Source organism: Zalophus californianus, chromosome 1, assembly GCF_009762305.2.
Source record: "Zalophus californianus isolate mZalCal1 chromosome 1, mZalCal1.pri.v2, whole genome shotgun sequence".
NCBI classification, from domain to species: Eukaryota; Metazoa; Chordata; class Mammalia; order Carnivora; family Otariidae; genus Zalophus; species Zalophus californianus.
The window spans coordinates 104,145,359-104,169,930 of record NC_045595.1 but is presented as its reverse complement, the minus strand read 5'-3'; the positions used below and the strand labels follow the sequence as shown (position 1 = coordinate 104,169,930).

Here is a 24,572-nt window from a genome sequence, read left to right as displayed (position 1 = left end):
ATTCTTTTACCCATTTTCCTAAGCAGCAAGAGAGATACGAATTTATACCTGTTATTATTTTCCAGAGAGGTAGAAATCACAGAGATGAACTCTTGGAAGGAAAACTGTACCCGTGTTGCAACAGTAACCTCACCCACAGGGATGTCTTGTTTTTCTCCCCCATCAGCCTGTCCCTGTTTTTGTCTTTTTGTGCCCCCTGCAGTTGGAACAAAGCTTGGTGAATAGTGAGCACAAAATAGAGAATACTGAATGAAGGGTAGATACATAAAGTCAGGATACAGTACATTCTCTGCTATAGCATAAACTTCCTTGGTAGTTTTCTCTTTAACCTCCCTGTTCACCATTGGATGAAATTTGCCAGATTTGATTCCAACCCCACCCCCCACCCCAACTTCCTTCTTAAAAATATGCTCAGGGTTAAGGCTTTCTTTCTGTAATCCAGAGGAAAATGACTTATTTTAAAATGCAGTAAAAACACCGCATTCCTTTGGCACAGGATGAAGACCAGCTCAGCTCTTCAGCCCTGGATCATTGTCTATTGTTCTCCAAACAGTAAACCACTATTTCTCACCAGAGATTGCGGGCTGCAGTTCTGTCCGAGCCCTGGGCTTCTCATGAATATGAAGTGAAGGGCTCTGACCCAGAAAGTGGTAGGTAATCTCAAAAAGAAAAAAAAAAAAGGGACAGGTAGGAAGAAAACTAGGCTTTATGTAATTCTACACTCTTGAAATCTCCTGCAGGTTCTGAGCAGGGTAAAATGGGGTCTCGGAAATGTGGAGGCTGCTTAAGTGGTCTGCTGATTCTGCTTGCACTTTGGAGCATAATTGTGAATATATTATTGTATTTCCCAAATGGGCAAACTTCCTATGCATCCAGCAATAAACTCACCAACTACGTGTGGTATTTTGAAGGAATCTGTTTCTCAGGTATCATGGTAAGTGTGACTTTGGAGACTTGGGGTTGCAGAAGGGGGTGTTTTACTAAGCATTGTCTTGTTCCTAGCAGAAATAATGAATAATGGAAAAATCATGCCACTAATCCTGGGTTTAGGATTTGGAAGATGGGTGGGGGTAGAGGGACAGGTAGTCTTGTGAGGGCTTGGGAGGGTGGCTTTGTCATCGGTAAGCTGCCCATTTATGTCACTTCAGCAGTGCAGGAAATTAGTCCTAATGAAAGTCTGTGGGTTGCTGGCTGGTCGAAATACTATGTCCTCATGAACCCTGTGTGTTGGTTTAAGCTGTTTAATGTCCAGTGGCAGTGCTCTTTTCTAGAATACTTTCTATCTGCACTCATGATTTCTCTAGATTGGAGAGGTATCAAGACCGCGTGGAAAAAACAGAGATTTGGAGATTCAAATTTGTGTTCAAATACAAGCTCTGCCATTTGTGTCATGAGACCTTGAGGAAGCTCCTCAATGTCTTTGAGCCTCAGTGTCTTCATCTGAAAAATGGGAGTGATAGCATTTACTTTTTAGGGTAATTGTGGGGATTCAATAAAATCTCATGAAGGAAGTGCCCAGGACGGAGGCTGATATAGCCAGCGAATATTGTGATTATAAATACTTGTTGAAGAATGGGCCAGATCATCATTAAATAGTCTGATATTATACACCTCAGAATGGGGGATGTTTCTGAAAATGAAATCAAATTATTTACAGTCAGAATCCATGGATGTTTTCCTGATGTCTTTGTGCTCTTTAAAAACAAGCTGATAGTAAATCATGTTGGCAAGTCAGAGGAAAAAACACTTTTCCTGATCATATCATTTCTAAAAACAGCACATTGTGCACTACAAGCTTACTATACCACCGATGACATAAAAGAAAATGCATTGTAATTTATCTCTACATCTTCACGGGCGCTTAATTATTATAATATTTGAATAACTATGTTGAAAACAGTTTTCGTTTAGTTACTAATTTGCATATGAAGTTAGTCAACTTTAAAGTATTGATATCCAATGCTATTGAAGTTGCTATGTGATAGGTAGGTACATAATGAATTGTTTGGTTATTGTACTATAAGTGAATGCAAACCTTTTGGAGAAGATTTTGATATGCTATATTAAGATCCATGAAAATGTTTATGTCTTTTGACTTAGTAATCCTAAACCTGAGAATGAATTCTGAGCAAATAATCCATAACAAGGAAAGAGATGCATACATAGATATTTATGGCAGCATTATTCATAATAGTAAGTAATTAGTAGGAGCCCCCTAGCATAGAATTGGCCAAATAAATTGTGGTACATTCACTTTCTATGGTGATGAAAATGATAATTATGAAGATGTAATAACATGGAAAATGCATATTATTTTGTGTTAAGAAAAAAAGAAAAGATACAAAAATAGTGAATAAGTTACGATTACAATTATGCAAAATATACACATGTGGTAATATACTGGGAGTAAATACATAAAAACATGTGAGGGTGTGGGATTTGGGGTAATGTTCCTCCATTATGCTTGAGCCCTGTATTCCAGTTATAATTTTACAATGAAAAAAAAAGCAGTTTCTCTTTCAACACGAGCAATGCCTGTGTTTCTCTTAGGACACAGGACTCCAGGGTCTAGGTCTAATTATTTCTACTAATATTGTAATGAAGCCAGTTACTGTACCTGTTGCACTGTGCCTTCTCTCATCAGTTTCCCTCAATATGTCACTGTAGTCAATAGAAGGGTTGCAAGGCATTGATAAGATTAAACCAGAATCTACTAAAATCTGCGATAACTAATGGTGTTGAAAGGAGGAGAATATAAGACTCTTTGGCTTATATTCTGTGTAAAATTTAAAAGTTAGAAAAGAACCAGTTCTCTATTTTCCATTGTCAAAGGATTCTTGAAAAACATGATTGTTACTGCATCAAATCTTTTTAAGAGAAAGAAGAGGGATGTAGATAAATAAATAAGTAGACAAACAAAAGCTGACGAACTTGGAAACTGGAAATGTTGACTGCACATAGTAAAATAACAATGAACTCAGCTTCAAGATTCAGTCCTGAGCATTGGGAGTAAAGGCTAGGTGGAGAATTTGTCAGAAGCAATTCACGGTCCATACCTGCCCAAACTGGGAACTATTACAGTAAAGAAATCCACGTTCTTTTCAGAACTTCAGCCCTTTGCTTAAGATACCAAGAAAAGGAAGTAGAATACATTGAATTCTCCCAGTCTGTCGGCTTGATAGAGACAAAGCACACTTGAAAATTTGAACCTGAGATGACTTTTGCTTGGGCAAATCAAATTGACTTTACTTTGAATTAAGACACGTAGTTTCAGATTAACCATGCCTCTCACCTGCATTCCCAGAGGGCAGTAAATGGAGAGAGGCTGGCAAACAGCAAAGTCTGGTGAATGATTTTCCTTTGACCTCTGCAACTGAGTCAGTGAGAAATGCAGGTTTGCTGTGTGGGGTGGTATTCCCATGTCCATACCATTTACTGCTTAATCATTAGCTTTTGATGCCATGCCAATAATAGCTAACATTTATCAATCACTTACTATAAATCAAGCACTATGTTCAAAATTTTGCATACATGACCTCCTAACAACCCAATGAGATGAGTTCGCAGCACCATTTTATAGGGAAGGACTCTCAAGCTCACACAGTTAGAAAATGGCAGCACTGGGATTCAAACCCAGGTCCACTTGACCCCAGAGTCCCTGCTCTGAATCACTGTGCTCTGATTATGACTAGTATTTCATTTCTGATATTTCCTCTCTTCCCTACTACAGATGCTTATAGTAGCAGCAGTTCTTCTTGTATTGGAGAATGATAGCAACTATAAATGTTGCCAGAGTGAAAACTGCAGCAAAAAATACATGGTAAGAGCAATAGTACTTTGAGGATGGTTGAGTGGTCTCTGGCTCTCTTTCCTCTCACTCAGAAACATGAATATATTGACATTATTGTCCCCTCTCCATGATCCTTTCAATTCAGAGCCCAAGAGTTTACTAAAAAAAAAAAAAAAAAAATCGTCCATTTTGTTTATTGTCTTTCCTCCACCTTTGTCTTGCTGATGTTCTTCCCGAAGTTCAGGATTTAAAGACATGAAATTGGAAAATAATACTACCTTTTCCTAACTGGGTTTCTGTGAGTTTATTTTTTTTCCCTTTTCAACTTTGAGGACTGATTTACATTCAATAAATGGCATCCATTAAAATTGTACAATTCCATGAGTTTTGACAGCCAAATACACCCAAGCAACCACCATCACAATCAAGACACAGAATATTTCTATCACCCCTGAAAGATTAATCTTTGATCTGCTTTATGTCACTATAGATTAGCTTGTAGTCTATGTGAATAGAATCATGCAGAATTTTTCTTCTGTATCTGGCTTCTGTCACTCAGCATAATGATTAGATTTATCCATGTGTTGGGTATATGTGATGTACATTTTTTTAAACTGGGATTTTAAAAATAATTTAAATAGAATCAAGAGAGAATAATACAACCAAATTTTCTAAGCCTGTGCTCAGCAGGCAGGTGCTAGGCTCCTACATTTCCATCATTATCCTTTTCTTCAGGGTCATCATCTTTTAATCATATTTGCATAGCACTTTATAGTTTTTTTCACACTTACCCAGTGACTTAGATCATTGTTACTCATACTGATATGAATTACCTGTGGCTCAGAGAGAACATGTGATGTATTAACTAAAAGGACTTTCCTGGAGGCCTGGTAGGCATATCTTGCAGCAGTGACTGCCCACCGTGGCTGCCCGTTGCAATCATCTGAGAGCTTGGAGTTGGGATCCCATCCCCAGACATCCTGAACTAGTTGGTCCAAGGGGCAACCAGATTTTAATGCGCAGCCAAGACGACATGTCCAGCTTTCTTTGACAGATGTGTTGGAAGACTAAATTAGCTGTTAAATTTAGAACTGTGCTTCTGGAGGAGAAGATTTGAAGATTTGAAAGACACTCTGTGCACGTGCACGCACGTGTGCTTTTTGGGTGTATGTATTTTCTTAACCAACCAACCAACTCAGACATCCCCAGGTAGCTGCTGGTATTATACGTACGGAAAAGCTTTCAAAATTGCCGAGTTGAAGCAATAGAGTCAGGTAAAGATTAACCTAAATGATATTCAGGGAATCTCTAGAAAACAAACGTATGTTCCATTAGGTTCATAATAAAAATAAATGTGTTCAATTTGCCTTGACTATTAACATCTCCAGCACAAATGGATGCTGTAGACAGTGTGGAGTCTGGACAGGGTCTGATAATCAAATTGAATGAGATGACTGGTATCTCAAAGGGAAAAGCAGGAGGAAGGGAGAGGGGATTCTCTGAATTCCCTGCTTGGTTCTTTCAAGGTAGGGCTTTAGAATAGGGGTCCCAGTTCATATGCCCCCAGGAGCAATTACCTGATGGAAATGAAAGAACTGAGCCTGGTAGGCATTAGAGCAAGTCTCTGTTTAAGGAAGAGAGGGAGCCACTCCTCAAGTCCAGCCGATTGTTATCATGACAAAACTGGGCAGTGTTTCTCAGTTTTCAGTGGAAAGTAGAAATATGGAGCTTTATGTACAACTTCTCAATTACAGCATGGCGGCAGTTAATTCTCATTTAAATTAAATAAAGCACATCTTGAAGGCTAACTCTGAGTCTGCCCAGGTTTGGAGCTGCTGAAGCTCTGCAATGGAAATTGATTCACTTGACAGAGGAGAAAAAGTTTTCCCCAAAAGTTTCCTTTGCCCTCAACAAAAACACATCTCCGTAACTCATACTTTTTTTTTCTACCAAAACACCTACTTTTTTTTCTTGTACACAGAGTTGTTCTCTTCTTATTTCTAGTAGTTTTACTTTCTTTTTTTTTAGCAGTTTTAATTCCATATATTAGAATTCTTAACTCTTAGAAACTTAAATTTCTAGTGAAAACCAGAAAGTAAGCAATTGTGGAGTGTTATAGATGTCAACATCCTGTTGATTGGCAAATTCATGAATATGCTATTTCCATAATTTCTAAAGCATACATTTTTACAAAACCAATTGCTATAAAATCTAGCACAGACTTCATAAGATTACTTGTCAAGGGCAGATAAAAATCTTAAAAGTCTTCTTCACAACTATTAGTAAAAAACTTTAGCCATCTGAATGGGTAGCCATAACTTGTTCCATCGGCCAGAAACACAATTTGGACTCTTTTATAAACTGGTGACTTTTGTATCAACGTACCTGGTATGTGGCTGAAATTTAAAAACAAAGGCCATACGATCTCTGTGTCTTTCTATATGCTTATTTATGTCTGTATATGTCTGTTACAGACGTGTGATATTTTTCTACCTCCAGATGGTATTACCAAAATAATTTATAAAATCTCTCAAAAAAAGTTCTATTCTAATTGGCATAGAGATAAATGAATGCTCATATAAATTAAGTATTCCTAAATACAAAGACTAATCCAAAAAAAATATCTATCAGGGTCTGAATATCAACCTTCAATTTGGCCAACTTCTGACCATACAGCCCCTTAAAAAAATTGTTTCAAATATTTAAACCAAATGACTTGAAACCAAAACCAAAACTTAACCATGGATGCAAGAGATGTCCCCAAGGAGGGTGCAAAAGATGCAGCCCTCCCAAGATCCAGAATCACTCCCAAAGTTAACAAAAGAAAGACTTAGACAACTCCTCCTGAAAGCTGGCGACAGTTGGTAGGATGCTAGCCACAGTGGGGTGCAGCCCAAATTTCTGTATGGCAGATTTTTGGGGGCTTACAACCTGACAGTTGGTTGCCTCCAAGAACTGACACTTGCATGCCCTGACAGGCAGAAAGCCAAGCCAATTTCTCAGAACACAAAAAAGAGACAAACAGGAAATTGATTAGCTGTCCCTGGGAGGGAAAGGATCAATAACCAATGGATAACTCAAAACCAAATTTTAACCAGAGTCACAATCCAAAGAACTAATTTTTATAAATGTTTTCCCCTGCCAATCTGAATCTGAAAAGGAAAAGACTCTTACCACCTACCCTGGACCAGTCCCCCACAGGCAGAGATCCAAGAAACTGACATGGCAAAAATTCTTCTGTGGCTTTTGTCACAGATCCAGGATCTCTAACCATAGCTCCTGGACCAAGCAAGGGGTTCCCAGCCAATGGTGCCCCCTGTTGGGTGCCAGATACTGTAGCGGAAAAAAAGTTTTATTTGACCCTCTTAGGGTTCCTGGCACTCAATCTGAAATTTAAACTGACAAAAACAGATTAGCAAGAGAAAGGGGTACACATTTTATTGAATTTTATGTATACATGGGAGCCTTCACAAGAGAATGAAGGCCTAAAGGAGTGACCAGAGTAGCAAGAAACAGCAATGAATTTGTAAAGAATTGGCAAGGGTGGGGGTTTGGGCTAGGGGTAGTAAATGGTGAAGAAGTAACTAGGAAGATAAGGTTGAGTTTAATGAAGTTTGTTTACATAGTTTTCTTGGTCCCAAATTCCCTGTCTCTGCTGATAAAAATGTCTTCCTTTTCCTCCTTGTACAGAGAGGGTAACTTTCACATGGGAGTTTTATGACCTGTTTCAGAGAAGAAGGGTGAAGGGGCTGGGAGGGGTCGGAGTGACCATCCTGTTTCTGCCATTTTCTCAAACTCCTTCAGTTTAAAATATTCAGTCTGCTAAGGTGCCATATTATGGGGGTGACCTGAACTCCATTAACTTCTTGTTTGCTATTCATTCTTCTGTGGAGTTTCATTTTCTGCCAAAATCCTGTGTGTTGTTAACCCTGGAAAACAACTATCTGCCAAATAGAGACGCTTGGAATAATAGATAAAAATTGTGATTATAGTTACACTTTTGAAATAATTTTTACATCCACTGTGTTCTTTAATTTTGAAACATCTCCGTTATGAAGGTACTATAATCATCTACATTATTTACAGTTTATAGAAAATGAAACTGACTCAGAGAGATTCTTATTCCTGCTTTATTTCGAGGCTCAATTGTGCAATGGTATCTACTCATTAGACTGTAATTTGTATATATACACAAATATATGTCCTATGCTATGGTTACCAGTTTCACCAAATGAAGAAATTCTTCGTTGATCTTTCCAGTGAACTGCTTAAGAGTGTATTTGGTAAACAAGGAGCTCAATCTTTTCAGAACATTCTTCTTCCTTTTTGGAAGATGGCATTGGTGAATAGGTAAATTTTCTTTGTAAAGTGTAACAGTCAGTAATCTGTTAAAAAAAAAACGTAGCTTGTCTCATCCCCTGATGGGGCAACATTCTATTAAAATCAGTATGAGAAATATAATTTGAATGATCTTTTAATCAATGGGAAGATGCCAATGAAATAATATCAAATAGGAAAAAAGCAGAATTGTTCCTTTCTTCTTTGGGTTTTTAAATATATTTTTTTTCTGATTTCCCATAATGAGCATGTATTAATGTTATAATCAGTAAAATAATGTTAAATTATTTGAGAGATATATAATGTGAGATCACTTTTGTTCCCCAAATCACAGGTTTGTTGTGCTCAGTTTTTCTGGTCTCAAGTTTTGAATTTATCATCAACTAACTTGGCTGTTCTACTCTCACTTGAAAGCAACATTTCTAAAACCAGATTAAGTTGTCTCCCAAACCAAACTACCCTTTTTGGCATCCCTATCTCTGTACCTTTCATTCTGGATTTTTTTTTTTTTTTTTTTTTTTTAGTCCATCTCTAGCTACTTATTTCCTCCCCAACGTCTTTTCCTCCAGGGCTTGTCTTTGTCACTGCAAGTTGAAATTGCCTTGACACAGAATCCTTGTTTTGGGCTCTCTCACTTCTGGCTGGCATGCCATCACCGCAGAGCCATCTTTCAAAATTATATATTGGTTCATGTCACTTCCTTACTCAAAAACCAAGTACATGGCTTGTTGGAAAAAGAGCTATTCTGGTTATTTATAAATTCAAAATGAGCTTGGTACATTTTGTGCCAGGAAGTAAGGAGGTGTTCAAAGAACGACAGGGATATCTCAAAGGGCTTGACTTGGCAGGAATTGACTTGACAGGATGTTCTCACTGGCCATATTTGGACCAAATGAGCATCTAAAAGAATAATAACAGTTATGAATGATAACACATTGAATTAGAAAATCCATACATATACAATAATAGAGAAAGAGAGAGATGGGAAATGGAAGTTTTTCTGTGCAGAAAAGTAATAAGGTATAAATGCAGAAGAAATGATAGAATGAGATAAGCAGCACCCTGCAACCTGTCATTGTGACAATTAGTAATCAATGGATATGAGGCTCATCAGTGGATGGTAAATCCATCGTTGAAATGTCTTTGGGGGATAGGATATTACACAGTCTCAAAATATTACCTCACCAATTATTTACTAATTGCAAAGTGGAAAATATATGTTTATAGACCTGCAGGACACCACCTTAACCAAGAGGTCAAGGACATCACCAATAGCAGTGAGAGGTCCCTAAGGTATTCATGCCCATCAGGTGTTCTTGCCAAAATGTTTAACCCAAGTCTAGTTGTGAGGAAGAAATCAGAGTAGCCCAGATTGTGGGGGACATTCTATAAGACAACTGACTGGGATTGTTCAAAAACAATTTAATATTCTAAAAAACAAAAAGGCAGTAAGACTAATGTAGATCAAAGGAAACTAAAGAGATGTAACCCTGTGCATAAACTCTCATTGGATTCTGTACAAAAAAGCAAAACACAGTTGCAGAATAATAGAATATCTTTATTTTGGGGAGATATGTGCTGATGGGTTTAGGAGTGAGATATCACAGTATCTACAACCTACTTTCAAGTGGTTCGGGAACAGAAATGTGTAAATAAATACATACATGTGCATGGATATATACATACACATACAGAGAGAGAGCAAGCAAAAATGATAAAATATTCACAGAAGATGAGTCTAGACAAAGACTATACAAAGATACATTGACTCTAGTATACTATACTGTATGTTCAACTTTTTGGTAGATTTGAAAAAAAAAATTAAGTGAAAGGTATGGGGGCGGGGGAAAGCTACTTGCCCTGAAGGATGAAGCCCACCCTCCTTGATCCAGCATTCAAAGTCACCTTCTGCCTGCATATACCAAGTTGCACTCACTTTGTAAGCAATGCTGAAGGCTGGATTGTGTCCAACAGCCCCATTTCCCCAACATTAGCAAACGTGTCAATCTGGTCTTCATGAACTTCTCTCTAATGCTTGGTGGGAACCCTCTCTTAGATCACACTAATCTATTTACCCTTACAACTCTGCTTGTACTGATCTGCCTGTGAACACTGCTCATTCTCTCTACTCCAAGGAAAACACCCTCTTCCCCATCAATCTTATCCTCACTTGAACATAAATATGGCCATGTAGGCTAACACCTGATATTTCCCCTCATATTCCTGTAAGTGAAGGTATTCACATATCATCTTCACAGGAGAAAAGCCAAGGTCCTAGCTTCTGATTCTTAGAGAACCCACCCAATGTAGAAAAGAACGCCTTTAGTAAATATAGATGGATTGGTCACATCCTTTCACTGCATTAATGTATGATCATTATTTTGATATTGAAATTCCAGAAGAAAGGAAGAAATGTAGTAAATTAACTAGGATCCTCTGTGGAATCCCAAACAAAAAGTCATTTTAAAAACTTATTTTAAAGATCAGGTGGGTTTGGATTAAATGTTTCTGTTTTTCTGTGGGCATTTACACAGACTGCATGCAGCAGATTTGGGTGAGTAGGGGAAGGTACCTATCTGAACATTTATCCACAATACCCCCTCGTCTCATTCGATGACACCAACCTCCTCCACCACCTTCTCCTCCTCCTCCTTCCTCTTCTTTTTTTTTTTTTTCTGACCTCCTTCTTCTGTGTTTAATTTAGACACTACTGTCGATGATCTTTTCTGCCCTTGGAATTGCTTTCTCTGGATACTGCCTGGTCATATCTGCTCTGGGCCTCGTTCAGGGTCCCTACTGCCGCACACTGGATGGCTGGGAGTATGCCTTTGAAGGCACTGCAGGACGGTAAGGAATAATTCTCTAAATCAAGGGGCTCAGAAAGCCAGAAACACCTGGCTTCATGCTCATGCTCATTTTCCATGGTCACTTTGGGTTTCCATGTGGGTATGTTAGTGCAGAATTTTCCTATTAAATAATAGACCAATTTCTTCCTGCATAGATCTCTGTTTAGACGTTTTTCCTCTCTCTCTCTCTCTCTCTCTCTCTCTCTCTTTCTTTGGCCAGTCTTTTAATGTCATTTGCATTCACTATTTTGAGGTTGATGTGGAGATATCCAAGTGAAAGGTGTGTTTCTTCCAAACTTCAGAGCAAAGCTTCGTGGTTTCTGTGGCCTGGCAACTGCTGGAGCCTAGGACTTCAATGATTCTAACAACTCAGTTTTGTTGTGTGGCCAGTTTGGATTGTGCAGTCTGTTACAGCTGGGAAGGGGCTTGTCTGGGAGAGAATCCCAGTGCCCTTGGATGGTGTTACCCACTCTATACCATCAGGGACAACACAGAGATAGAAGCAGGTAGCGTGAGCGGCCAAGTTCAGAGTGAGATCCGGGGACACGACCAGGTGCAGGGGTTTGTGGGGGAACCAAGAGAAGATCTAGTGTGGACTGAAGAAGAGTCTAGGAAGGCAGCCTTACTTAGAGGGCTGGTCGTTCAGTTAGCTGTTCGGGAACCCAGTGCTGGATTGCAGAACACCTCACACTGGCACTGTACCTGCCACCATCTGCAGAGACAGCTCTAGAGGAAGCAGGGCCATCTAGAGATGCAGGAGACGTCCATTGAATCTCTCTTGATCTTGTCCTATGCTCAGAATTCTAATGGTATAAACGGAGGGAGTGTCTGTACCACTCCCTAGGGAAGTTACAGTCTCTTCTCAGTTCCCTATGACTGGCTCTGTTGTTCAAGACCCACATCTATTTGAAGTCTTTCATGCTCAGCTAGGCCTGGATTGCAAAACTTCTTTTGTGCCCATAGCCACCTTTGTCCTGAAGGTTCCACCAAGTGCCACGTGCTGCGAGCAGAGCTCTCTCTCAGGTCGGGAGAACCTAGAAAATAACCTCAGGCATTTCAGACCACTCCTGTGGGACTTTAGGGGCTCAGGAAAGGGGACCCTAATGAAAAAAACCCCACTAGGTGCAAAAAATGATTTTTTTGTGCCATCATCCCCAGACCCCCAAACCAAAGAAGATTTCCCTTTCAGTGCAAGAATCTGAGATTGCCCACATGCCTCTCCATTACTCTTTTTTTTTTAATTTTTATTGTTATGTTAATCACCATACATTGCATTATTAGTTTTTGATGTAGTGTTCCATGATTCATTGTTTGTGTATAACACCCAGTGCTCCACGCAGAACGTGCCCTCTTTAATACCCATCACCAGGCTAACCCATCCTCCCACCACCGCCCCTCTAGAGCCCTCAGTTTGTTTTTCAGAGTCCATCGTCTTTCATGGTTCGTCTCCCCCTCCGATTTCCCCCCCTTCATTCTTCCCCTTCTGCTATCTTCTTCTTCTTTTTTTTTTTAAACACATATTGTATTATTTGTTTCAGAGGTACAGATTGAAAGTTGCCCTTGATATTTGTATTCACCTGACTCCAGCTACAGACAAATATTTGGGGGTAAAACATTAGAAGCCATGAAGGGAAGTTAAGTCTCTGGTCTCCTAGAGAAGTTTCCAAACCTTGGCAAATTCTGGGTGGAACAAGTGTTAATGTTAAAGTTCCACAAATCAGTTATTCATTTGTATGTTTTTCAACAAATATTTCTTGAGCATCTACTGGGCCCAGGCCTTGAATTAGGTGCTACAGAATCAAAGATAAGTCACACAGTTTTACTTCCCTCTGGGAGCTCACACGGACCTGACAGAACGTTCTGCTAAGATGGAGGTTTTGGAGTGAACATTGCCCTCATAGCACAGGCCTTCAATGCTTACACATCTGGGTTCACGTCTTCCAACTGCTACTTACAAACTGTATCACCTTAGGGGCACCTGGGTGCCTCAGTCGTTAAGCGTCTGCCTTCGGCTCAGGTCATGGTCCCAGGGTCCTGGGAACGAGCCCCGCATCGGGCTCCCTGCTCCGCGGGAAGCCTGCTTCTCCCTCTCCCACTCCCCTTGCTTGTGCTCCCTCTCTCGCTGTGTCTGTCTCTGTCAAACAAATAAATGAAATCTTTAAAAACAAAACAAAACCGTATGACCTTAAACAGATATCCCTGAGCCTCTGTAAATCATTTCCACCTCACAGAATTGACAAGTAAATGGAAACAAAGCACAGATTAAGATTTAATAAATTTTTAGGATAAGCCAGATTTTATGATTAACATCATTACCAAGCATAGTGTTTTATGGCTCCATCTGCTGGGTAGTCAGTAGACTCAAGCACGGGCATGGCGACTGCTGGGGATCCTGAATCAGTTCCATTCAACAAGCATTTGTGGGTCTTTGCAATGCGCCAGGCACTGCCTTAGGCCTTAGGTCTGGCTATTCAGGGGTGTAGAAATCACGGTAGGGCTCTCAGAGTACACAGCCTAGTGAGGGAATAGATAGGGATACAGATAAGACAGACTTAAGAATATAAGGAAGTAAATGCTGTGATAGAGCTCTATGTGGAGGCTGTGGAGGGAGTACCAGAAATAGCGTCTCCATTCCTTCCAGACCCTGCTAGTGCATTTACTGCTCTGTGGTTTACAGGAAGAATAAATAAGCACCACAGTCCAGGAGAAAAATCAACACCGTGGAGGTCATCTTGCTTTCAGGTGTTGGATGATCTGTGCAGAGCATGTACTGGGAAGTCTGGAGTGAGGATCTTGAAGGGATTAGCTTCCCTGGTGGCTGAGACTGAGTTCAGAGTATGAGGGTGTATGGAATGGGTCTAGGGAAATGGTAACAGGAAATTTTATCTGTATCAGGCTTTACAGGTTCCACAGCATTTTTACACACCTTTCACTGAATATTCCTAATAACCCCAGCATTCCATAAGTTAATCCCATTGTCCAAATAAGACTCTAGGGGTCAGAGATGTGAAGTCTCTTGTCCAAGATCCTACAGAACCAAGAGCTCCCTACTGAGTACTTTTGCCCCTTGAGACCTAAGTGCCTTTAGAAAGATCAGGAAATTCTCGGAGTCCTTCTGAGGGTCCCAGAGCATAGAGAGTAGGAACTACAGAAAGGGAGGAAAGAGAACTAAAGGAAGGGAATAGGAGAGAAACGGGGTAGGGTGGGGGGAGGGGGGTAGGGGAGAAGGAAAAACAAAGAGAAGAGGGAAGTCATGGTGGTGGTGTTCCCTGAAATGCAGAATTCACCGGTCCCACCACAGACACCAATGCTCCAGGCCACTTGCCCAGTAGGCTCTTTGCCTTAGCTGCCATCTCAGGAAAAAGCATATTGCTATTGACAAGGTATTTATGAACAACTCTGCCCTACAAATAGGTTTGATTATCTTTGTTTGGAGAATTCTCTGAGGAGACCAGTTTTCCATTTTGATTCCATTGAACAAGAGTGTGACCCTTAGGAGAAGCACTGCGGGTCATGCTGGATCCGGAAGGGGGCAAATGTCAGTCGGGTAGATTCAGCGTGCTTTCAAGATCATCTTGGGGCGTGGTTGAATTCTCACAATCCAGTGCTAAACTAGACTGACGGAACCTTCCGAGTTTTTGCATCCCCACCTCATCACTTAAATTTTAGCAGCAGGAGAGCGCAGCAGTGTTCTAAAGGAGAGGTGCTCGCCCTGCGGACTCCAAACCAGCCGCAGCGGCGGCGACACTGGGAATTTAGAAATGCAAAACCTCAAGCCTCATCCAGACCTTCTGGATCAGAAACTTGGTGGTGGGCGGTGGGGCGGGGGGTTCTCTGCAAGCTGCATTTTCACAAGCCCTCCAGATAATCCTGGAACCACTGTTTGAGAGGGCTTTGGGGACAGATTCTAGGAGTTTCTTTTCTTTTCTTTTTTAAGCAAAATAAGGCTTATAAGGGATTTATTTTTTTTTAAGATTTTATTTATTTATTTAAGAGAGAGCACAAATGGGGAGCAGCCAAGGGAGAGGTTGAGAAGCAGGCTCCCCGCTGAGCGGGAAGCCCAACACGGGACTTGATCCCAGGATGCTGGGATCATGGCCTGAGCGGAAGGCAGACGCCTAACCCACCGAGCCACCCAGGTGCCCCAAGTCTAGGAATTTCTAGAAGCATTTCACTTTGTTATTTCGCCACATGTGTGATTTTTTTATATCTAGCACAAGTTCAGCCTTGTCCCGGACAGCCCAGGCTAACTTCTGGACTTTTAGGGAATGAGCAGTCTTTACCTTTCTTGGTATTGACACGTGCTGCCTTTTATTACTAGTGAATCCTTCAGAATGTGTCTTCTCTTCTAACTGAATTAAAATTGTCTCTGAGGCAGGATCCCTGTTGAAAATAAGCATAGCCCAATGCTTTAGGCATGCTATATACTCAATATATGTATTTGAATGGTTTTTTAAATGCTTTCATTCACATTTAATATTATGTATTTCAGTCATATATATTAATTTCCCAAACATACAAACATCTGTAGCCTTCTTACTTGGACCGAGTATTTTGACTTGGCCACGAGTCTTGTTGATTATATTCCTCCTCTCTCTCAGTTTCCTTACAGATTCCAGCATATGGACCGAGTGCCTGGAACCTGCACACGTAGTGGAGTGGAACATCATTTTATTTTCTATTCTCATAGCTCTCAGTGCGCTTCAAGTGATTGTTTGCCTCATCAGAGTAGTCACTCAGTTATCCAAGATACTGTGTGGAACCTATTCGGTCATCATCCAGGTAGTAGATCACTAGTAGCACCTGTACCTCCTCCATTTTACCCCCCATTACCCAAGATTCAATGACTCTGGTTGAAAGGTTTTTAGCCTCCCATCTTTTTCTTTCCATTCCCACTGCCCTCAACTAATAGCTCAATTTTTTTTCGATATTCCAATGTGTCTGTTGGCTTGCCTATGTGGATTGAATCAATGGAATAATTATAAAATCCGCACTCAGTCCTGAATGGTGAAAACAGCACAAGTGTTTTGAATGAGCCACAGTTAGGTGTTTTGTGTAGAAATAACTCAGAGCACAACGAAGTCTTACTATTTATTGAGAATTTCCCTGTTCATAAGATAATTGAAGGCTCACAACATTATCCCATTGAAATAATTTCTCTTCTGAATGCTGCTACATTAACCTAATATTCTTTATACTGAATCATTAGTAATTGGTTTTAAAGTAGAGAAAGATGTTTTTATCCCTCCCAAACTGCTTCTGCTTCATTTGCTAAAATACTAATGTTAATTTAGTTATGGTTGAAATTGCTAAAACTACCCAGCAAGTCCAGAGTGAAGAGAAATCATGAACGAGTTATCTTGTGTCTTATCTAACAAAAAATAATGTATACCCTTCCTAGTATTTTCAAGTAGATATTTTCCTAATTCATCATGTTTTGAATATGAACTATGAATTTAAGTTGCTACCTGGATCATGGATCATTAATCAAGCCAAATTTACTACTTTATTCATTTTCTTTTCCTTTTTTTATAGCCTGGAATCATTTGAATGACAACAAAAATATTTTCCACTATCAAGATGCCATCCATCTGTCTCATATCTCCTGTATAGACCTTAACGCAATATTTAAATGATGGTGATTTCTCCATTTGGTGTTTTTTGAGCCTGCTTATAAAATTGATAGTCCTCCCTGAAAGTGCCAACTATGTCACCCTTCAATTTGGAATTTTTTTCTAAGCAATATGTGCCAGGATCTCTAGGAACATCCATATTCTTTGGTCAAACAAATCCATTTCCAATAATCTATACTATGGAACTAAATAAGAATAGAAGATAAAACTTTATGCAAATACAAATAATACAATATTATTTAATATTCTAGAAAATTAGAAGTACCCCAAAGTTAAACTTTAAGGGAAGGACTAAATCAAGAGTAGTACATTAGTTGTAATATTATATAGTCATTACAAATTATGATACACAGTCATTACAAATTATATTTTAAGATTATGAATACTGTTAGTTAAAAAAGCAGATTACAAATTTATGTTTACAGTATAAACATAACCATCCAAGATAAACACCAAATAATCAAAATTTAGGAGAAAAACTCAGTCTAGAAGGATTTACAGAAAAATGTCAACTGTCATTTGTCTGGATGATAGGTGACCCTTCCTACTTTTCTATATTTCCCAAGTTTTCTTTATCATGTTTTATAATTAAAACATTTTAAAACTCATATTTTTACTATTAAAAATGTTTGCTTTTATCCATCCTTTAAAGATATATGCTTTTTCCACATGTTTTCCCACCATGAGTATCTGTAAACATCATAAAATAATGCTTCAACCCTTCAATAAGGAAAGTATTGAGATAGAAAAGAAAAAAAAAAGGGGTGCCTGGGTGGCTCAGTCGTTAAGCATCTGCCTTCGGCTCAGGTCATGATTCCCGGGTCCTGGGATCAAGCCCCGCATGGAACCCCGCATGGAACCCCGCATGGAGCCCCGCATGGAGCCCCACATCGGGCTCTCTGCTTGGCGGGAAGCCTGCTTCTCCCTCTCCCACTCCCCCTGCTTGTATTCCCTCTCTCGCTGTCTCCCTCTCTGTCAAATAAATAAATAAAGTCTTTGGAAAAAAGAAAAGAAAAGGCAAAAAAAAGTTACACAAATTTATATAATCTAGCTGAACCTTTAACCTTATTGTCTCACTCCTGAGGATGAGTGTGATGGGTTGTAAGAGGTAGCCTTGAAATAAATGAGCAGTCGAGGACATGATCAATGGGTTAAAGAAAGTGACAATTGACCAGTTGATACCTATGTCATAGGGAGTTACCACTACCTGTATTTATAGAAAAAGAAGTTTTTAGTAAAACATTTAGAATCTTTCTATCTATACCCTATACTTACCATGACCTACTTGAGAACAGCAGCTGTGTTATATATTTTCCCATTCTCCTTAGGACATAGCACAAAGAAGTATAGTAGACACTCAATGTTGGATATTTATGCCAGGCCCATCTGCCCTTCATGGCTGCTCTGCTGAACACCTGTCTTCATCATAGGCCCCACTGGGCCATAACACTTCTGCCACTTCCCTGTTTCTCTCCTCCATGAACATTGTCAACAATGCTCTGTCAATACCTGCTCTGTGCCAAAGCTGGACAGCAGCCTGGGAGAAGAAGGAAAAATGCTTCTTTCCTTGGCACCTGCTCTGCCCACATCCTCCTTTAAAGGAAGCTGCCCTGACTGCAGCCTTTGCTGATGTAAGTGTCTTGAAAGCAAGCCATGTTGTATATCAGATGACCTCCATGCCTGGACCCAGCCAAAAGAACAGGGATGGGCACCCAAGCCATGGGCAGCCTATTGTCGCCCTACTAGCTCTGACTTAGCCAAGAGTGAAACACCATCCAAATGAGATTCGTGGTCATTCTTGCTTGAGAATTTGAACTCAAGGAAGCCAAGAATAAAGCAACCCAATCATTGCTGTCAGGAAAATAATTAAAGGATGAGAAAAGACACCAACATACAGAGAGTATCTGATTACTCCACCCAGCCCATAAACGTCATATTTATCATCCACCTTTCTTAGTTCTCCCAATGACTCCTTTACCTTCTGGTAAACAGACGTCTGGCAGGTCAACCCCACCAGTTTGTCTGACACACTCAGACTGTCTCAACCTTGTTTAGATTCAATATGGCACCATGCCTTGAGTGGACCATGAGCAGATGTCAGCTGAACGACTCCACCCCAGAACTGGAAACATTGCCTGAGTACAGGGTTGCAGCCAAATGCAGTAGAGTATTTGTATCAGTAAATTAAATATTAACACAGCAACCCCACATTTTTTATTTAAAGAGCATCTGCTAATAAGGCAGTTTTAAGGAAAAAAGCTGGATACAAATCTATGTGTGCACTGTGAGCCCAATTTTTTAATAACCATATGATTACATGTAGACATGTGCAAACCTTCAGATACAGACAAAAAAAGACTGGAACAATACCTAAATGTCAGTAGTTAATAATTATCCCCTAATGGTGGGATTGTGACCCATGTTTCTTCTCTCTACATTGTTCTATATTTTCAAATTTCATTTGAAAGTGTGTTCCTTGAATAATGAGAAAAAATAAATACCATTTTAAAAGGAAGTAGTCTCTCATCCTTTTTATAAAATCTGCTTAAGGAGCTTAAAATAGAAAAGCACTAAACATGAAGGTAAGTGTGTGATAGTCCTTTTTCTTGTTCTTTTCATTTTCTCATTCTCAGAGAGACCGAATATTGCTAATTCTAATTGAGAATGAATTCTATTTTATGCATTTATTTTTTATATTTGCTATTTCTCTCTTATTTCCCTTGCTTCTCTCTCACTGTAATTTTTCTAACTTCTTAAATTGAATGCCTAGCTTATTAATTTCAAACTTTCTTTTTTTCCTTAAAATAATCATTTAAGACTATACACATTTTATTTAAGTGCCAATTTGGTTGCATCTCCCAAGTTTCAATATGTTATATTTTCCTTATTATTTAGTTATAAATTTTTCTACTTTTCTTTAGGATTTATTTTTCCATCTATGTGTTTTTAAATGTGCTTTAAAATTCTCAAATATATGAGTTTGGGTTTTTAAAAAAATAATCCAATCAATAAATCGGCAGAAGACATGAACAGACATTTTTCCAAAGAACACATCCAAATGGCCAACAGACACATGAAAAAGTGCTCAACATCGCTCGGCATCAGGGAAATTCAAATCAAAACCTCAATGAGATACCACCTCACACCAGTCAGAATGGCTAAAATTAACAAATCAGGAAACGACAGATGTTGGCAAGGATGCGGAGAAAGGGGAACCCTCCTACACTGTTGGTGGGAAGGCAAGCTGGTGCAGCCACTCTGGAAAACAGTATGGAGGTTCGTCAAAAAGTTGAAAATAGAGTTACCCTATGACCCAGCAATTGCTCTACTGGGTATTAATCCACAGGATACAAATGTAGTGATCTGAAGGGGCACCTGCACCCCAATGTTATAGCAGCAATGTCCACAATAACCAAACTATGGAAAGAGCCCAGATGTCCATCGACATCTGGTATACACACACACACACACACACACACACACACACACACACACACACAAGGGAATATTACTCAGCCATCAGAAAAATGAAATCTTACCATTTGCAAACTGAGGGTTCTAGAGGGGCGGGGGGTCGGGGAATGGGTTAGCCCAGTGATGGGTATTAAGGAGGGCACGTATTGAATGGAGCACTGGGTGTTATACGCAAACAATGAATCATGGAACACTCCATCAAAAACTAATGATGTAATGTATGGTGATTAACATAACAATAAAATAAAAACAATTCACAGTAAAAAAATTGATTTCCAACTTAATTGTATTGTGATTATACAATGTGGTCTATATGATTCTGATACTTTGAACATTTTTAAAACATGTTTTATGGTTACTATTTGTAAATATTTTATGTACTTTAAAAGTGCATATTTTTCCAAATATTGGGTGCAAGATTCTACGGTGTCCATTAGGTGAAGTTGTTAATTTTGTTGTTCAGAGCCTCAGTATCTTTCCTTTTGGTTGTTTGCTTGATCTATAGTATCCATGAAGATTATATGGGCGTATATATGTATACTAATTTGTATAATCTTATTTACATATTATATATTTATGTATCTCAGATATGTGTATCATATATATATATGTGTGTATATATATATCTCAGAAAACAGTGTTTGGCACATGGATGTGATTTATAAGTCTGTAACATAGTGGTTTAAAGATGGTTCAAAGATGGTTTAAAGTGGTTTAAAGATGGTTTAAAGATGTACTCTGGAGTCGGAATGCTCAGATTCAAACCGGGACTCTGCCTTATTAGTTGTACAATCCTAGTCAAGTTTACTTACAGTATCTGTGCCTCAGTTCCTGAATTTGTAAAGGAGGAATAATAAGAGAGTGTGTGAGCCTGGGTGGCTCAGTCAGTTAAGCAGCTGGCTCTTGATTTCAGCTCAGATCATGATCTCAGAGTCCTGAGATCAGCCCCATGGGTCAAGCCCCACACATCTGGCTCTGTGCTGAGCATGGAGCCTGCTTAAGATTCTCTCTCTCCTTCTCCCTCTGCCCCCACTCCCCTTCTAAAAAAATAATATTAAAAAAATAATAGAGGTGTTATGCAGATTGTGAGTTGGTACATATAAAGCTCTTAGAACCCGGGTGACTGAAATCAGAACTCAGTGTAGCTGGAGCAGATTTGGGATGGCTGAGACCTGGAAATACCACAAATATAACAGAAGGGGAAGGGAGTAAAGGAATGTCCTACAGTTCTAGGGAGAAGATAGGGTCAGAAGTCTGGGGAGGGAAAGTAGGCAGAGGTAAGAGGCAGGCATTTCTCGGCTAGACAAAGTGCAAGATAGGCCTGCACTTCCTTTTGTCACATGTTTGGAGAATGTAAACATAATAGCTGTCAGAATCAGGTTCCTGACTGGCTCAATGGGTTAAGCGTCTGCCTTCAGCTCAGGTCATAATCCCAGGGTCCTGGGATCGAGCCTTGCCTTGGTCTCCTTGCTCAGCAGAGAGCGGGCTTCTCTCTCTCCCTCTGCTGCTCCCACTGCTTGTGCTCTGTCTCCTTCTCTCTCTCTCTCTCTCTCTCTCTCTCTCTGTTAAATAAATAAATAAAAATAAAAATACAGAATCAGGTTCCTAAAACCTCAGCCTCTGGCCTATATACTTCCATCCCACTGAAAAGCCACAAGGAAAGGGGGCAACTCAAGGGTACTATTATGAAAACCCTAACTATTTATATTCAGAATGACTCTTGCCAGTTCTACTTCCTGCTTTGTGAGATGAAACTGAGAATTAGGGACAAGATCCCAGTCTCAGAGGAACGGGGATACTTGGTAGGAAACTGAGGCAAGAAGTCAAGCTTTAGTGTGTAATTGGGCATGTAGGGCAGGGCACAAAAAAACCTGGCCACTGAAATCCTTTTATTAGATGTGGTGCCTGGCCACTGCGGTCAGAGCCAACCCAAGACTGACCCAGGGAAACATAACCAATTCAAGTCAAATGTTTTTTCTGCCTTAATATGAAAACACACACACACATCTAATTTCACTCCTGTCTAAAATCACACTAAATTTATAATAAAGATTTTTTAAAAGACATAAACCAACAAATATGCAAAGATCAGGAGAGGAGACAACAGCAATAAAATTGTGGAAGCTACAAAGCATACTGATAAAACATAACTGACAAAACCAACCCATGAAGCATGAAAAGCCCAAGCTCTGGGAGTCGGGGTGAGGAGCAGAGAGCCAGCATAATTTACATGTCAGAATCTTCAAAAGACTCCCAAATGGATAGCACCAGATTCATCTGGAACTGGGAGTAAAGGAAGAGCACTAAAACAAGAAGGACTGAGTGACTCCCTGTATCCCTTCTCCTCTCTATGACACTAGAAAGTGGCAGACATTTTAAAGTTCATTCTCTGGAAAAGGTAAAATAGAGGTCTCTGAATTGGAGGCAACTAAACTCACCAAAGATATGGACACTGCAGCAAAACCAGAGATATTAAGTGACTGGTGCATCTTGAATGAGGAACGCTGAGAGACACCTGCCCCAAACCCCTTTAATCCACTCAGATATCAGAATACTGGTAGCCAGCATTTTACCTTCCAAGTTGGAGCCTCTTGTAGGGAGTCTGGCCAGTGCAAGAGGGAAAACTTAGATACTGATTGTGGTAGGCGGAATAATAACCCCCCAAAATGTCCATGTCCTAATCCCGGGAGCCTGTGAATATGTTGCCTAGAAATGGATTTTGCAGATGTGAATAATTAAGTATTTTTAAATGGGGGAGATTATCCAGGCAAATCCAATGTAATCACAAAGGTCGTTATGGAGGGAGACAAGAATATCACATTCAGAGAGAGAAGATACAAGGATAGGAACAGAAATTGGACAGGGGAGAAGCTGCTACACTTCTGGCTTTGAAGATGGAGGAAGGGGATCAATCAAGGAATGGAGGCAGCCTGTAGAAGCTGGAAAAGTCAACGAAATGGATGCTCATCTAGAGCTTCCAGAAGGAACTCAGGCTTGCCAACATCTTGATTTTAGTCCAGTGAAACTGATATTGGACTTCTACACTCCAGAACTGTAAGATAATAAACTTGTGTTGTTTTCTGTCACTAAGTTTGTAGTTATTTGTCACCACAGCAATAGGAAACTAATATAGTGACATTTGCAATTCTTCAACAAATAGCTCACCCAGTTTACCCAACAGTGAGGTTCAGAGTCAATAAGCCCTATACACACACTCAACTTGCAATCAGCTCTTCCCTTCATTCATAATCATGAGCAGATAGACAAGGGTCCCCACAAAGCTAAGGAATGCCTCTTACATGAAAGATAGAGACTAAAGCAAGTATAAACAAACACTGATTTGGAGGAAACAAACTTGGAAAGAAGAAAACCTTAAAAAATATATATCATGAATTCCTCACAAAGATAATTTCTGTGTTCATGAGAAAAGACAGGAATGCTATTTAAAAAGAAGCATTCAAAGAACAACAACAACAAAAAACTCTTAGAAATTAAGAATAAGATAGCGTAAACGAAAAACTCAGTAGAAGATTTGGAAAATGAAGTCAAGGAATCACTCAGAGACTAGAGCAAAAAGAATAAGAATTTTTTTTTAATGGAGCAAAGACTAAGGAAAATTAGAAAACCAGTCAGTCTAAGAAGTCAAGACCAAATAATATGAATTTCTAGAAAGAGACAACAGATAAAATGGAGACAGAAATAATTTTAAGATTTTATTTATTTATTTATTCATTTATTTATTTTAGAGAGAGTGAGAAAGAGCATGCATGAGTGGGGAAGGGGAAGAGGGAGAGGAAAAGAATTTCATGCAGACTCCACACTGAGCGTGGAGCCTGACTTGGGGCTGGATCTCACGACCCTGAGATCATGACCTGAGCTGAAACCATGAGTCGGATGCTTAACCAAGCCACCCAGGTGCCCCCTGTAAGAAATAATTTTAATGCAAGAAAAAACTTCATGAAACTGAAGAGCGTGAGTATCCAGATAGAAAAGGTATACCAAAATGAAGTTTTAAAACCTCTGACTGAAAGAGGATATTCCATAACCTTCTGGATAAAAAAAGAACAGCTCACATAGAAAGTATAGGGAATCATACTGGCTTTGAACTTCTAAACAGCTAAATTAGAGAAAGACTGGGGCAATGCCTTTTACATTTTGAAGGAAATTATTTCCATGACACATGACATTTTCTGATGAGTAAGTTCTCAAAATATCACCTTCCCAGGAAGCTCCTGGAGAACACACTCCACCAAAATGAGAGAATTCTCCCTCCACAAAGAGGAAGAAATAAGGTTCAGGAAACAGGAGATAGATTACAGAGGAGAGCTTAGGGGAATTCCCAGAAAGAAGGAAAAGAGTGTCCCAGAGTAACACCTGCTCACCAGGTGTAGAGCAACCAGTCCCCAAGCAGTAGGACTTGAGAGACAGATAGGTCAAGGGCAAGAGCCCTGCTGCAAATGTACCATCCTTTTAACTTAAGGACGGCATGAC

At 39.6% G+C, this 24,572-nt stretch overlaps 1 protein-coding gene across 2 annotated transcripts; it reads left to right on the top strand.

Annotated features, from left to right (window-relative positions):
• Positions 1 to 497: 497 nt before the first annotated feature.
• TM4SF18 (transmembrane 4 L six family member 18) lies at positions 498 to 17,464 on the top strand. 2 transcript variants are annotated; one of them, XM_027585602.2, is made up of 6 exons: positions 503 to 650; positions 741 to 934; positions 3,731 to 3,820; positions 10,833 to 10,975; positions 15,576 to 15,756; positions 16,510 to 17,464. In XM_027585602.2, the coding sequence occupies exons 2-6, from the start codon at positions 758 to 760 to the stop codon at positions 16,522 to 16,524; spliced, it is 606 nt and encodes a 201-aa protein (XP_027441403.1). In that variant the 5' UTR covers positions 503 to 650; positions 741 to 757; the 3' UTR covers positions 16,525 to 17,464. The 2 variants fall into 2 exon arrangements, with proteins under 2 accessions (XP_027441404.1, XP_027441403.1); XM_027585603.2 differs by lacking the exon at positions 3,731 to 3,820 and having other exon boundaries at positions 498 to 650.
• Positions 17,465 to 24,572: the final 7,108 nt, after the last annotated feature.